Source organism: Denticeps clupeoides, chromosome 18 (assembly GCF_900700375.1).
Source record: "Denticeps clupeoides chromosome 18, fDenClu1.1, whole genome shotgun sequence".
Classification (NCBI taxonomy): Eukaryota; Metazoa; Chordata; class Actinopteri; order Clupeiformes; family Denticipitidae; genus Denticeps; species Denticeps clupeoides.
The window spans coordinates 10,339,182-10,353,753 of NC_041724.1; the positions used below are offsets into that span (position 1 = coordinate 10,339,182).

The 14,572-nt window shown below is 40.4% G+C and overlaps 2 protein-coding genes across 2 annotated transcripts; one reads left to right on the forward strand and one right to left on the reverse strand.

Annotated features, from left to right (window-relative positions):
* Nucleotides 1–725: 725 nt before the first annotated feature.
* On the reverse strand, nt 726–11,170 carry hmmr (hyaluronan-mediated motility receptor (RHAMM)). The gene is made up of 19 exons (XM_028960408.1): nt 11,029–11,170; nt 10,563–10,658; nt 10,340–10,413; nt 10,187–10,264; nt 9,887–10,075; nt 8,820–8,906; nt 7,346–7,457; nt 5,892–5,957; nt 5,735–5,808; nt 5,500–5,570; nt 4,680–5,425; nt 4,212–4,357; nt 3,908–4,080; nt 3,653–3,775; nt 2,492–2,641; nt 2,067–2,139; nt 1,545–1,721; nt 920–1,070; nt 726–834 (listed from the first exon to the last, which is right to left on the reverse strand). Exons 1-19 carry the CDS (start codon nt 11,072–11,074, stop codon nt 827–829), a joined length of 2,640 nt encoding a protein of 879 aa, XP_028816241.1. The 5' UTR covers nt 11,075–11,170; the 3' UTR covers nt 726–826.
* Nucleotides 11,171–12,394: 1,224 nt separating this feature from the next.
* insb (preproinsulin b) lies at nt 12,395–12,920 on the forward strand. Its single transcript, XM_028960342.1, has 2 exons — nt 12,395–12,587; nt 12,681–12,920. The coding sequence occupies exons 1-2, from the start codon at nt 12,401–12,403 to the stop codon at nt 12,821–12,823; spliced, it is 330 nt and encodes a 109-aa protein (XP_028816175.1). The 5' UTR covers nt 12,395–12,400; the 3' UTR covers nt 12,824–12,920.
* Nucleotides 12,921–14,572: the final 1,652 nt, after the last annotated feature.

Sequence of the window (14,572 nt, forward strand, 5' to 3'; positions counted from 1 at the left end):
TCAAATTAGACACCGCAATAATCGATATGCTTGTTTGTAGTTGTGCTGGCACAAAGAGAACTGGTCATTGCCACTGGAAACTCACTGCTGTACATTATGCCAGTCTGTACTCCAACAAAACCATTAGAAAGGACACAACAATGTTTCAATAAAACCCCAAAAGTTTCCAAAACTACACATAACTCTAAGGGTCCAGTAGTGTTCACAAATATGTTGTCACTAATAGTAAATGCTGGATTTCATCCAGAAGTCTTCTGCATAATGGACAGCCATTTTAATTGGTTTCAGCAAACCATTAAAAGTCTTAATTCTGAACCATGCCATTAGCCAGACTAATGTAAAATCCGATATGCCTGGAAGAAACACTGAAAGAAAGAACACCACAGAACAAACCCAGAAAATGATGCTTTACAGAGTATAGTAGTATAGTTTTGATATTGAAATCATTGTTAAGTCGATCCTTCACTACTTCAGTTTGATTAGAAGTATGAAAGAAGAAAAAAAGAAAAAAAAAAAAAAAACAAGCCATGATTCTGGTTTAATTGGTTAAAACACACTTGTTTGCTAAACATCAGAATGGAAAGATTTCATGCCAATACCACCATCCTCAAAACATAGGGAGACAAGTGAACAATAGTTAACAGTAACTGTCAGTTGCTCTACTTTCTGTAATAGTAAATATGTTGATGTCTACCCTTTACCAAGGCAAAATGTATTCTTTAAATAAAAAAAATAAAAAATAAAAAAAAAACATAAAAAGATTAAAAGTACAGGAAATGCAACACAGCACAGCCAAGTCCTCCACTGGTTTCTCATAAGGCAGATTTCAATTTCCTACAAGAAAAAAAAAATTAACGTTCATTATAGTAAAATTTGGATCAGGCCAACTTAGCATGCAAGCCGGGAGCGGTGATCTCACCCTGTCTGACTGTGGAGAGGGGCTGTTGGTTCTCTTTATGTTCATGCATGAAGGCCTTGCTGGGATCAAACCTTGGAGGAGCCTGGCCAGCACAGAACTGCTGCATCTCCCTCTTCTGCTTTCCAACTTGGGTCCTTAATTTGGTCACCTCCTTTACAGCAACACAGCACGAAAGGTTCAATTAAAAAGGAAAACTGCTCAGCAAGTACAAAGATATGAAGACCACATTTAGGTTGTAGCACCTGCTTTAATGATAAGCCAACATGCAGCTGATTGCTAATAGTTGGACTAACAATGTGGGTGCCGGCCCGGTTTAACATGATGTTATGGTAACTGTTCAATACTGAGACAGGAGCTTTACATCACATCACAAACTCCTCATAGAGACCAGGGTGAAGGTCTTTAATGAGCTATTTGATTTGGCTGTATTGTTTGCTTATAGGCTTATCAATATGGAAGATCACTTTGAAACTTTGGCCTTCTTATTTAGTGAAAAACAGCCTGTCTGCTGCGCTGTGCGTGTCAAGTAGCTACAGTTGGTATCGATACTCCTGCAAATGAACAGCCAATATTTTTTGGTATAAGAGTAAGGAGTTACACGAGGCGACAATATAGCCAGTCTAACCTGTTTGAGTTCAAAGTTCTCCTGTTTCATCTTCATCACGTGCTTGATTTTCTGTTTGTGGTTCTGGTGGCCGAGCAGGCGGGCGTACGCGTCCGACAGACGGCTCAGCTCCCCCTGGGTGGCCCCCTTGTCCTCTAGTAGAGCTCGCCGCTCTGATGCAAAGCCATCCAGCTGCTCCTGCAGGGAACAGTAAGAAAAGAACTGCATTCACCTTCACAGCGGTGCCCATGAGCCTCTGGGGCTTTTCATGATGAACAGCACACTCGAATGAACCTGGCCTAGTCAAACTGCACAGGTCCCAATTAGTATTTTTCATGAAAGGGCATGATTTCTTACTGAAATGGCTATTTAGAGTGAGCAAGTTGACAGCCAGCTCTTTTCGCTAAGATTTAAGCTTAGTATGCACTCCAAGGCACAGGCAGAGCGTACATGACCATTAACATCCTAAATGGCTCTTAGAAGAGCAGAAATGCAATGAACTACAACTTCTCTCCAAAGAGGAGTTTGAAATAAATGGTTTACCTTGAAAGGCTGGACTTTAGAATAGAGTTCCTCATACAGGGTCTTCCATTTCTCAGCTTCAGCTTTAACCGTGCTGGAAAAACATGGCCAAGAACAGTGTCAAGAATGGGAAAATAGACTTATCCAATTAGAAGAACGAACAGTTTAAAGGCAAAAGAAGAAATTAACATGCAAAAAGTCAACATGCAAAATTTCCCCCAATTAGGAAAAGCTGTTATTATTTTTAATAAGTGCACTACAGGGGCTGAAAGGCTGGTTTTATATCCCACTGAAGTTGGACTAAGATATATAACATTAAGCAAAATTATGGACCATATTTTGCATCAAGTTTTTCCACTCTGCTGAGAAGACGTGTGAGCATATTGATATTTATGAACATTAAGTTTCAAATTTGTGTTCTAATAAGAATATATAATGCGGAGTACTCCTCTCTGGCCTTCTCCTGGCTCTGTTCTTCGTGTTGCAGTCTCTGCTGCGCTGCCACCAGCTGCTGGCTTAGCCTCGCCACATCATCCTGGAGGGCTTGTGTCTGTGACTCGGTCTCAGCCTGCTTCAATGCCAGGGCCTGTTTGGTGCTGTGGGGAGAGCAGGACAAAACAGGCATTTAATTCACTAGATGCTACGAATGTACGAATTTAAGTAGTGTAAGTAACCAGGAGCGCCACACAAAGTCATGTGTAGGCACGCAATCGTTCTTGTGGCCGAGAGGAAATGTGAACATTAACCTTCCACTCAACATTGTCTCCAGCATGGAGGCATCTATGAGGAGCACCAAATTCCTCAGAGTTCACATTACAGAGGACCTCACCTGGACCAAACCAAAAAAAGAAGCCTAGCAGCACCTGCCCTTTCTCCATTGGCTAAAGGTGGATTAATTTGCCTCACTGCATCAAAGCACGACCAGAGATGCTGGTGTTTCTTTAAAAGTATTGTAATGCGTTTCAGGAAGCACAACTGTCTTTTGGGGTTGATCCTGGTTGTGAGGTTTCAGTTCTCCCTGCATAAAGTGACCTACAAGCAGTTTGCTACAGCATTGTTTTAGTGTGTGTAAAATGCAACATTGACGTCTGATATTGCGCATTAGCAGGTGACGTCATGTCAACTCGACTTCATTACTGATTTGTCGTTCTGAAAAAATAGTTGTTAATACGCTATTTTAGAGGACTGTGAACGCATCATCGGCAGCAGTTTGCCAAGCCTGCAGGACATTTACACCCCCACCACCAATGTTTCACACCCCTCCCATTCAGTAGACGATTCTGCAGCATCAGGACCAGGTCTGCTAGTCTGCACAATAGCTTCTTCCCTCAAGCAGTCTGGATACCACGCTGCCCCCTCACTGAACAGTCTACTCCACACTTTGCTGCACTGTCTCTTCTCTTTGGTCTCAGTGCTGCCATTCTGCTGTGTTCTATATTGCACCTATGGTCCAGGAGGACTATATTTCATCCTTTGTATATGGTTAGGGCGACTATAAATCTTATTTACTTGGTGTATTATGAAAAAAGATGTATCCAGCCGCATGATATATGTATATACATACACACACACACACTTTTTGAACATTCATGGAGAACAGTAGTCACCTCTCCAGCTCAGTGGCCAACTCTCCAATCTTGAACAATGCGCTGTTGTGCTTCTCCTGTAGGCTCTTCATGGCGGCATCATGGGCTTCAACCAGCTTCAACTCCTTATGCTTCTCTGAAGAGCTGAACAAAAATATTAATCAGTGACCATAATTCACATAATATTTACATTTTAATATGACACTAGAGAATGCTTTAGTGAGAATGTGATGTATAAACAAAAAAAATTTACAGGATTTGTGTAAAAAGCCTCACCCCTCTAGTTGGGCTTGCAGGTTCAGAACCTCTGTCTGGAGCTGGAGGTTAATGTTCTGGAGTTGCTCGATGGCCTCCTCACGTTGCCGCTCTTGTTCCTCGAGGCTGGACAGTTCTGACAACGCATCCTCAGCCACATGTGTCAGCATATCTGCCATAGACTGGGCACACTCCTGAAAATGTCAAACAAGCCAAATCAAAGGACAAGACCAAGAAGAAGTGTCCCATAAATGGAAATCAATCATTGCAGTCAAATCCCACAATAAGAACAAACTTAAAGCTGAAAAGATAAAAATGCACAGACCTGCTCCTTCAGCTGGCTCGCCAGGGTGCTGCTGCTCTGCTTCAGTTCCTCCAGTTCTTCTTGTTCCATTCTCCTACTCTCCTCCAGAGAACTGACCTGTTTCTTCAGCTCCTCCACCTTTATCAGGCAAACCTCTTCTGCCCTAGCTGCATTCACACAGAATAGTTGAAATTGTTAAATATAATTTGTGCTGAGAAATCACTCGTTTTACTAGTGTGTTTGCATAAATAAGGATAGTAATGCCAGTTTTCATATTTTTCAGCATAATTTTCAACTAGTCTTGTATTAACAACAAAAGAAAATTCAGTGTCATTGGCATTTGCTACAGAGAGCCCAGTTGAAACGATATCATTTTCTAATTACACACCATAACAATTAATTAAATAAGTTGGATAAAAGGATAAGTTCTTTCCATTTTTAGAGTTATTTTGTTTACAGGTACAAGGGATGGATACGTGAACACTTCACCTCGCTCCTTCTCCAAAGTCTGGCACCTCTCCGCCAGATTGGTCACTCTCTGGTCTAGTTCATCTTCAGTCTGCCTCAGCACCTCCTTCAGCCGTGCCAGCTCCTCTTCTTTCTGCTGCACTGCCTTCTGTGTAGCCTGCAAGTCCAGTGCATTGCACTCTTTCTGCTTTTTCAAAGGCTCCAGTGCATCATGGGAGGCCTGCAGGTCGTCCTCGCACTGCTTCAGTTTGCTCTCAGTCTCCATAAGAGACTGTTCAGAGGCAATCAGCTCCTGTTTACAGTTCTGCAGCTCTGCATCCTGCCGTCTCAGGAGGTCCTGGGACTGTTGCACTTCCTGCTCAACCCGCTTCATCGTTTTCTCCATCTCCACAAGTGAATTTTCAGAGGCAAGGAGCTGCTTTTTGCAGACCTGAAGTTCAGCATCTTTCTCTGTCAGCTGGTGCTGGGATAGCTGTAGCTGCTGTCCACACTGCTCCACCTTCCGCTCGGCCTCCTCCACACCTCTTTCCGAGGCAATCAGCTCCTCTTTGCAGTTCTCTAGCTCTGCATCCCGCTCTCTCAGCAGGCCCTGAGATTCTTGTAGCTCCTGCTCAAGCTGCTCCGTTCTCCTCTGCAGCTCTGAAAGTGTGTTCTCTGAGGCCAACAGGTCCAGCTCACGATTCTGTAACTCTGCACCCCTCTCCCGCAGCATGTCCTGGGATTCCTGCAACTCTGCTGCACATTTTTCCAGTTTCTGCTCTAAATCCCTGAAAATTAAAGTTATGCACTGATCGGTTTCAGCCTAGTATGTGTAAAGGGAAACAATTAACCATATAATTACCCCAACTTCTCCTCAGACACAGAAACTCGGCGCTCCATTTCAGGTACATCTCGAATTTTAAATCGAAGGTCCTTAGGGAAGGATCATGCCATTAATTCTAGACATTTTCTATTAAAATTCTAGAGACCTCTGTACATTAAGTTTATATTGGACAGCACATTGGAACAAAGCATCAAGCTTAATGTATTAAATGCATATTATAGTAGTTTTAATTCATGTACTGTTAATATCTTACCTGAATCTCTTCATTGGCTATATCCAAGTATCCTTGTACAACTTTCAAGTCACTCCTCAGTTCCTCAATAATAGCTAAATATCAAGAAATAAAACAAAAACCCTCAATATTCAGTCAGCACATCGCACGAAAATGTGATGGGGATACGATCACTTACCATGCAGCTTATTTATTTCATTCTCAAGCTCCTCATTTTGAACTTTTGTCTCCTTATGGAGATCCTCTGAACGCACATAGAAACACATTTTTAACGCATTAATACAAAGAAATGAATCTGGAAAAAAGGTTTTTAATTTGGAAAAAAGGTTGTTAAAACAAGAGGTGCAAAGTAACAAATTAAAAGTACTGACTCACTATGAAGCAAGTGCTGGGTCATAGAGCTGGTTTAAAAAAATATTTAAAAAATACACACAGGCCTACACAAAATGCAACCTATACAGTGAATCCAGAAAGTATTCATAGTGCATCAGGTACTCCATATTTTGTTATGTTACAGCCTTATTGCAAAATGTATTGAAAGCATTCTCTCCTCAGAATTCTACACACAGCACACAACCCCATAATAACGTGAAAAAAACTTTGTTATTGTTACTTGAGGTTACTTGCGGTTTTGACAAATTAGGTAAAAAAAACTGAGATCCTTCTAACGTGATTGCTCAGTTTAGGTGGACAGTCAGCTCTAGGAAGAGTCCTTGAGGTTTTTAACATTTTCCACTTATGGATGATTGTCACTGTGCTCATTGGGACATTTGTCACCAGACATGTTTCTGTAACCATCACCAGATTTGTGCCTTGGGCAAATCCTCTCTTGGAGGTCTACAGACAATTCATTTGACTTCACGCTTGGTTTGAGCTTTGAAATGAACTGTCCACTGTGGGACATTATATAGACATGTGTGTGGCTTTGCAAATCATGTAAAAACAAGTGTTTTTCCACTGGCGAACTTCAATTAAGCTGCAGAAACATCTCAAGGATGATCAGGGGAAAAAGAATGAACCTGAGCTCAATTTTGAGTTTCATGGCAAAGGTTGTGAATACCTATGTACATGTGCTTTTCATTTTTTTATTTGTCAAAACCTCAAGTAAACTTTTTTTCATATTGTCATTATGGGGTGTTGTGTGTAGAATTTTGGTACAAGGCTGCAACATAACAAAATGTGATGTGCTGTGAGGAATTGAATATTTTCCAATAATAAATTGAATAGTTTCAGTTTTCAATACGTTTATTTTGGTTTTATTTTCTCTTTTTCATTGTAATGCTTGAGTTGGACCAAACAATTCATTTGGTATTTCTGTGGCCAACTGTGCTTAAAAATGTTTTATGGGGTGGTCTGAACGTGGTATAATATACAAACTGCCTAAAAAGTTAAAAAAAAAGTTCAAAAAGACTGTACTGGATTTATGACTATGACCTTTGTTACATCAAGAAATTGAAAGTAGCTAAGTAAATTCTACTCAAAGTGCATTTTATATTAAGTAGTTTTTTTTTTACTATTTTTAGATGTGTAGTTTTACTTGAGTAAAATTTAAGTAAAGACACTTTTTTTCCCACCTCTGGTTAAAACACACACACACACACACACACACACACAAAAAGGAAATATTCTAACCAAGGTCTTGGTTTCTTTCCTTGAGGGCATAGAGTGTAGCCCTGCAGGCATCTAAATCTGTCTGCAGCACCTTCAGCTGACCCTCTGAACTTATCTGCAGAAAACTTAATTCCTATGGAAACGAGAGTAGAGAACATTTTAGATTTTTCTTTTATTTTACTCATGTAGTTGATGCCAAAATTATTCAAATTAAACCCTTTTTCTAAAGATAGTCCCAATGTTTGCAGCATTCATGAAACTTGATATAATCATTCACCAGTGCTATTAAGTAGCTTTTGGTACATTTTGTAATATAGAGGCTTGCTTTACATCAATTACCGTAAAAAAATGGGGTGGTAAAAAAATATTAGCCCCATGTGAATGTTCGCTTTTAAAACTCACCTACAGTAATGAACCAATCAGTTTGGAACGCACACCTGCATCCTAATAACGTTCAATCAGCATAAAAAGACTCAGAGGAACAGCGCACTTGAACACTTGAGAGGGACGACTGTTGTATCACAAAGACAAAGGAGATCAGTCTGGAGCTGGAGACTGCCATCTGACTGCAAACCGCCATCTCCAAGCGATTCAGTGTCTAAAACTGCTGTATGTTGCATAATTGCAAAGTAGAAGGAGAAAAAGTCTGAAGAAACAACCCTGGCTGTGGCCATAAGCAGAAGTTTTCAAGAACTCTGGAGTGGAAAATAGTCAGAGATGTCAGCAAGGAGCCCCAAACATTTGGAAAGATGATTATTGCTGATTATTGTGGTGGGCTTCAGGGCCATGGTCCTCGAAGAACGGCACATCTGAGCCAGAGTGAGTTTTGTCCGTGAACATGTGAAAGGTAAAGATGAGTTTTGGGAGACTGTGCTTTAGTCTGATGTGACTAAACTGGAACTGTTTGGGCACATGGATCTCGCTTAGTTTTGGCAAAGAAAGGGAGAGCCAGGGAGATAAATGGAGAGCCTCAGGCATAGGGAACCTTGTTCGCGTGCATGGCAAAGCGTGCATCCAAATTAGTCCAACGGTTCCTCAAGGATACCAGAACTAAGATCCTGGAGTGTCCTGCAAAGAGCCCAGACCTCAACCCTTTGGCGAGTGCTTAAAGTGAACGTCCATGCTCAGAAACCATGTAATTTGGACCAGAACAATTTGCAATGGAAGAATGGACCAAAATCCCTCAAGGGCCCTTTGCAAACCTGATAAAGAACTAATCTAAAGAGACTGGTGTCCACTGTGGCTCAGAAAGAGTATTCTGACTATTAATGACCAGGGGGCTAATAATTTGGGTTGTCTCGTTTTTTTTGTTTAATCAATAAAATATCCTTAAACTTATTGGATACGTATTTATAGAGTATTTGGTTTCCAAAACAACAACACTTGTTGTTTATGGTCCTTTTCATGGAGGAGTGTTCACTCTTTTCAAGAGTGTTCATAAGGGGGCTAATAATTTTGGTATATTTTAATATGATTAAGCTTCACCACAGCTCACCTTGTCTTTGACGTCCACCTTATTCCTTGCCTCCATAAGCTCTGCGGTTAGAGAATTTATCCTCTTCTTTGCACAGTCTATAGAAACCTACAGAATAACACAGAGTAAAGAGGGAGGGTTCAATTAGACACATTAGAGCAGAGGTGGTCAAACTTTTTAGCTCAGGGGCCACATTGACTTAACATTTGACAGATGGGCCGGGCCAGCACCATAAGCATACATATAAGACAAACATTAAAAAGGCATTACAGTGCTCATTTTTACACAATCAGCAAAGCAGAAAGTCAAGAACAGATCTCCTACACTGCAAACGATTGCACCCAAGTAATTATCCTTTTGTATTTCATGATAACAGTGGAATAAAATTTTGAGATATGTGCATTTTAAAGTGTGCGTGTTTAATGATTTGATCTGTTTCTTTATATCTAGTAGTACAAAAATAAATTAAATTGCATGTATGAAATATAGCCTCTTTCAATCACACAATAAGTATCTGACACCTAGTGAACATCGCCAAAGGTTTTAAAAGGCTAAAACCAAAAGCTGACAATTTTTCGTGATACTGACTAATTGCTGGATTGCTGGCTGCATCATTGGCAGGTAGGAGATCTGTCCTTGACTAGTGTGGTCTGACTTTCAGTGTTACTCATCGGGGCGTAAAAAGGAGTAAAAAGTGCAGTTGAGGGAGTATTCAGAACGGCGTTTCATTATTTATTAAAAGCCATATTTTAAGCCATGCTGTGGCAACCTATAAAAATGCATCGTGAACCTGGAGATTATTGGCCCTGACTGCTTGCCATACACATGAGTGCTCATTTACCGCGCAAGCCGGCGTAAAAACCCGTCGGGCTCGGGCGAAGATCTTCCACTCTATCTAAGCCTAATGCGCCACATGGTGTAATGCAAGGCATTACAGGAAAACTAATGCAGTTATAATTATGGGCAATTAGGTACCAGTCTATGGCGGGCCGGATTATTAAAAAAAAAAAAAAAAAAAAAAAAGACCAATGAGCCAGATGTGGCCCTAGTTTGCCCAACCCTGGTTTCACAGACAGTTTCACACACACCTTGCTCTTCAGGAACTCGTTGACCTTCTTAACTTCAGCCAGTTGTCTCTCCAGGGAGGCTACGCTGGCCGCCAGGCCAGTCTTCTCCCTCACAGTGACCAGCAGCTTGGCCTCCAGTTTCTTCAGGTCTTCCTCAAGAGTCATGAGCCTCCGGTCCTGTTCTCCTCTCTGCTGCACCAAAGAGCGGATCTGGGGACAACGCAAATTCAAACTTTCCAAATGACAACCATTTCACGTTCCATCCCAGGACAATATAGAGCTGGTGCGCCTAATGGAAGGTGCAGGAATTCTAAAGCTTACCTCTTTCTCCAGAAGCCGTTGTTGTTTCTCATAGACTGAAATGCTACTCTTCTCCTTTTTAGCACTTGACCCTTCGGTCTAAAAGAACAAATGAAATTCTATCAGCCAGAGAAAAAAAAAAAACCTTAAAAAAAAGGTACCGGTCAGACTTACCAGACCGTCATCGGACACAGATCGACGTACTGGGAACTCTGGAGTAATATTTGCTGGCAATGACGAACCTGTGGCTGCCATTAAAGTTTTAAATAATGACAATATTAATAGTGATAGTTAGTCGTTCTAATGGATGATGTGCAGTGAACAGCAAGGCAACAACAGATATAAGGCAGAGAGGATTAAATTAAGAGCATTAAGAACATTAACTCAATAACACAACCTTTCTGGGCTTTAAAACGCTCAGCTTTATGAAATGAAACTGGGCCCTTTGCTTCTCCCGGCTTCAGTTCGTAAGTGCCAGGAGCAGGAGCACAACCTGAAATCCAAGAAAAATCTTATAAAAGCTTTATTTTTAGGAAAACTATTGCGGCCTGCCTACAACAAAAAAAGAAAGACTAATGAACTTTTAATGAACGATTGGAATGAATTCAGTATATTAATCCAGATCTAGACGGGGACATGTTTTGTTTTGGTCCGCCTGGGAAATGTCATTTACGCGCTGCTAACACATGGCTCATATCTCGCTGAATAAACTCGGATTTTTCTCATTTTTAAATATGATTACTTCCTACCGCTTCGTTTCGTAAAAGCTGACATTTTATGAGCTTTTTATTCTTACCAAACTCTAAAAACGCTTACACCTAAGGGAGCTAACACGGACAGGGAGCGATTAGCGCCACACTTACCAGTGTGTTCATTGAAGCGCTTCAGAGGAGCTCGTGAGAAAGACATGGCTTTATATTAGTTTCGCTAAATAACTAAATGTAACTTTTACTTACGTTCTTCCCAAATAGCTACCTAGTTAAAATACCTTCGCTAAACACTCACTGAGCTGGCTAACAACAACCCGAGTCGGCCCGCTAAACGTTTAAACTAAACGTTGTGCCCAATCGGTGCGAAGAACCTCTGCACTGGCGCGTTCTGACCAATCAGAAGCCTTGTCTGTTTGACTGACAGACGCTCAGCCTATAAACATCACGGAAATGTTATCGGCGTACAGACAGCTTATATTGTCCGTAAGTCTGGCCGTAACACTACTCTGGAATTCCGCAAGAGGAGTGTTACCTACATGTCGTCTATTTTTTCTCACTATAAGCATTTTTTAAAACAAGAAACGTACAATAAAAGCTTTATAAATATTTTATACTGTCATTATTTCCGAATATTAGAAGCTGCTGGAGCAAGGAAGTTAAATTAATAAATATAAATATATTAAATATATTTAGCCCATATTTAGCGTATATTACCCAATGAAACAAAGAATGAAGTCATGTGAAGATTCCAATTTGTATTTGTAACAAATGCACACAAGTGTATTTGCATGTATTTTTGGTGTATTTCTTTGTTTGAATACTAAAAAAAAAAAAACTGATGGCATGGCGACTGGGTAATATGAGTTCATTTTGGATTTGTCATGGACACACTCATACAACTTAGTTACTGCCCTACTTTCGAGCTGCAAGAGAGCTTTGGTATGCAACATAGTGTATGCAATTGGAATCGTAAGCTCATGGGTATTAATTAACAGCAGAAGTTGTCAAATTAGACAGCCTCTGAAAAGGTTCTTTTTAAACCTGAATGCGAATACAAGGGACAGAGAGACTTTTTTCTTTGTTGCACAGATTATTGTTTCTGCATGGAACACTTGTGCTCGGTATTGCACTGTAGTAACCTTTAGAGCCGTCATCTCTCGTCACCTTTACACTCTCCAGCCCAGGGAGCATGAAACACCATCAGACAGTTGTTGTCTGAACTCTTTCAGATTACACATCTTATGTCCCTAATGCCACTTAGCAAGCTGGGCGTGCTTAAAGAGCCACAGCATTACATGGGAATTTATGTTTTTCCGCTGAGGCCGTCAAAGGCTCGACTGTGCCCAATGGGTATAAATGGAGACTGAGACATGCGATTATACCATCCTTGTTCTGAGCCACCGTTGCCTCCACAGGTAAGGCTTATTGTCTGACCAGAGCATCCTTTTCTTGCCATTGAACCAGGTAGTCTTTGACACGTGCTTGAAAGGTTCTGCATGCATCCTCTTTCTGCTCAGTCTCAGCCATGGTCCTGTTTTTCCAGGCAGCCGCTGTGCTGCTCCTGCTCGTCACCTCCTGTCCAGGAGGCTCATCTGATGCTCCCCAGTACCTCTGTGGTTCCCACCTGGTGGATGCTCTCTACTTGGTCTGTGGGGCACGAGGTTTCTTCTACAGTCCCAGCAGAACTAAGAGGGACCTTGATGATTTGTTTGGTGAGATTATTCATTTTTTTCCTCAAAACTGATGCATTGAATTAGGCTGTGTCTTTTCTACAGAACATCTTACAATATGTTCCTTCTCAACAGCTTTCCTTTCCAAGGCCTCTGGGCCTGAAAACATGAAGTATCCCATAAAACTAAAAGGAGACGTTAAGATTAAGAGAGGAATAGTGGAGAAATGTTGTCACCAACCATGCAACATCTACCACCTGCAGCAGTATTGCAACTGAGTTCACGAACTCACCGGTACCACTGGACCATCCTCATTCATGCATGGTAGATAATGCTTCCAATGTGTATGCAACTAATAAATTCCTGTTAATGTGAGAGGAGGTTGGCTGTTTTTGTGTGGTAGTGGACTCTTATGGTGGTTCTGCACTGCCCTCTACAGCTCATAATTAGATCAGCTTGAAACGTTTACTTTATTTGATCCGGCCTAGCCCTGACTCATTGAACGACTGAACAAATCAGTCATCAGGTTAAATGGTTCAAGGGTCATTAGTCTATATTGTTCAATGGCCGAGGTCAGTTTTCTGTCTTATTAGCATGGATCTAACTGGAATTGGATGGAACCAAACAGAAAGTGTCGGGACCGTATTCACTGGATTGTATTATTAAACTGCATTGTATTTATGCATTTTCTTAAGAAAATGTATGGCATTAGAAATTTAAAGTGCTTGTTTTGCTTTCTTGCTTTTTTGTGCCAAATTGGCATTGATCTAATACTGACTGGTCAATAGACATAAATGGCCTACATTGAAGCCCTATTAAAGCTATGGATATGTGTGCATATGGTGCTTCATTATTCAATGTTTATTAGGAGTGCATGAGAACAATAGGTAATGTGGAAAATGCATCCACATTCAATTTCTGTGACTTCTACTAGCATACATGAAAATAGTGGCATGAACACTCCCGCAACAGGCGAACCATAATCCCAGTGCTGTGCATCAGTTCAATCAGCTTATCGTGCCCCAGGCCTTGGTCATGTACCGCTGCTTTAGTAGTATTTCATACTAACGTTTGAGTTTGCAGTCTCTAATATAAATGAATAAAATGGAGAGTGAGGTAGTAGTTAGATCTTTTTTATTTCATGGAAATACAACATTACTTAATTTCCTTTGCAGGACCATTTGTTGTACATCTCTCACCTTTTTTTTTTTTTGTATTTCAAAACATGTTCACTTGTACAACAATTTCAAGAACCAAAAAAAAAAAAAAAACTCATGTCACAAATAGAGCCATGATGACAATAAATTACACCAGTCATGCTAAGACTTTAAAAGAATTCTTCGTTCATCTTTTTTTATTTAATTTTTTTTAATAATATCAACGTTATTACCTGCAGGAACAAGGGAGTTTCATTTTATGCATGAGTACAGTACCAAGTAAAAGAACAAATACTGTACTGAAAAAAAAAAGAGACAAGAAAATACAAAGCTTTTAAATAAAAGAATGAAAAGGTTAAAACTGTCAATGTGAGTGTAGGTTCATGGGTATTCATTTACATTAGCAGCTGTCATATTTAACAGCTTCTGAAAAGGTAACTTCACATGAATATAAAATAATAAAATTCATAATAAAAGACGTTTGCAAACACTGAAAAAGCAAAGAGCTCTGAATACTGAAAAGTACCCCCCCCAGTCCCAAGAGGGTATTGGCTTGGGTTCAGAGATGGAGGGTGAAAACAAGGCTGATCAATTAACCACTGATGGATTTCATTAAAAATGCCCTCCTGGCAGTGCAGATCTGCACCAGACTCACACAATGCAGACATATTTTATTAGATGTAAAAAGTCCTTCCAGTTGTTTTGCACTTTTAAGCACTTTTACTGTAATTTTTCCCCAGACATAAAACTAATCAGCTGAGGCAGAGATAGATCACATTTAACTGAACAACATTAATGTGTTTTTTATGTTATGTTTAGTGTCCATATCTAAACTACCTCTTGGGAATTGAGAACGAAAAAAAATATTAT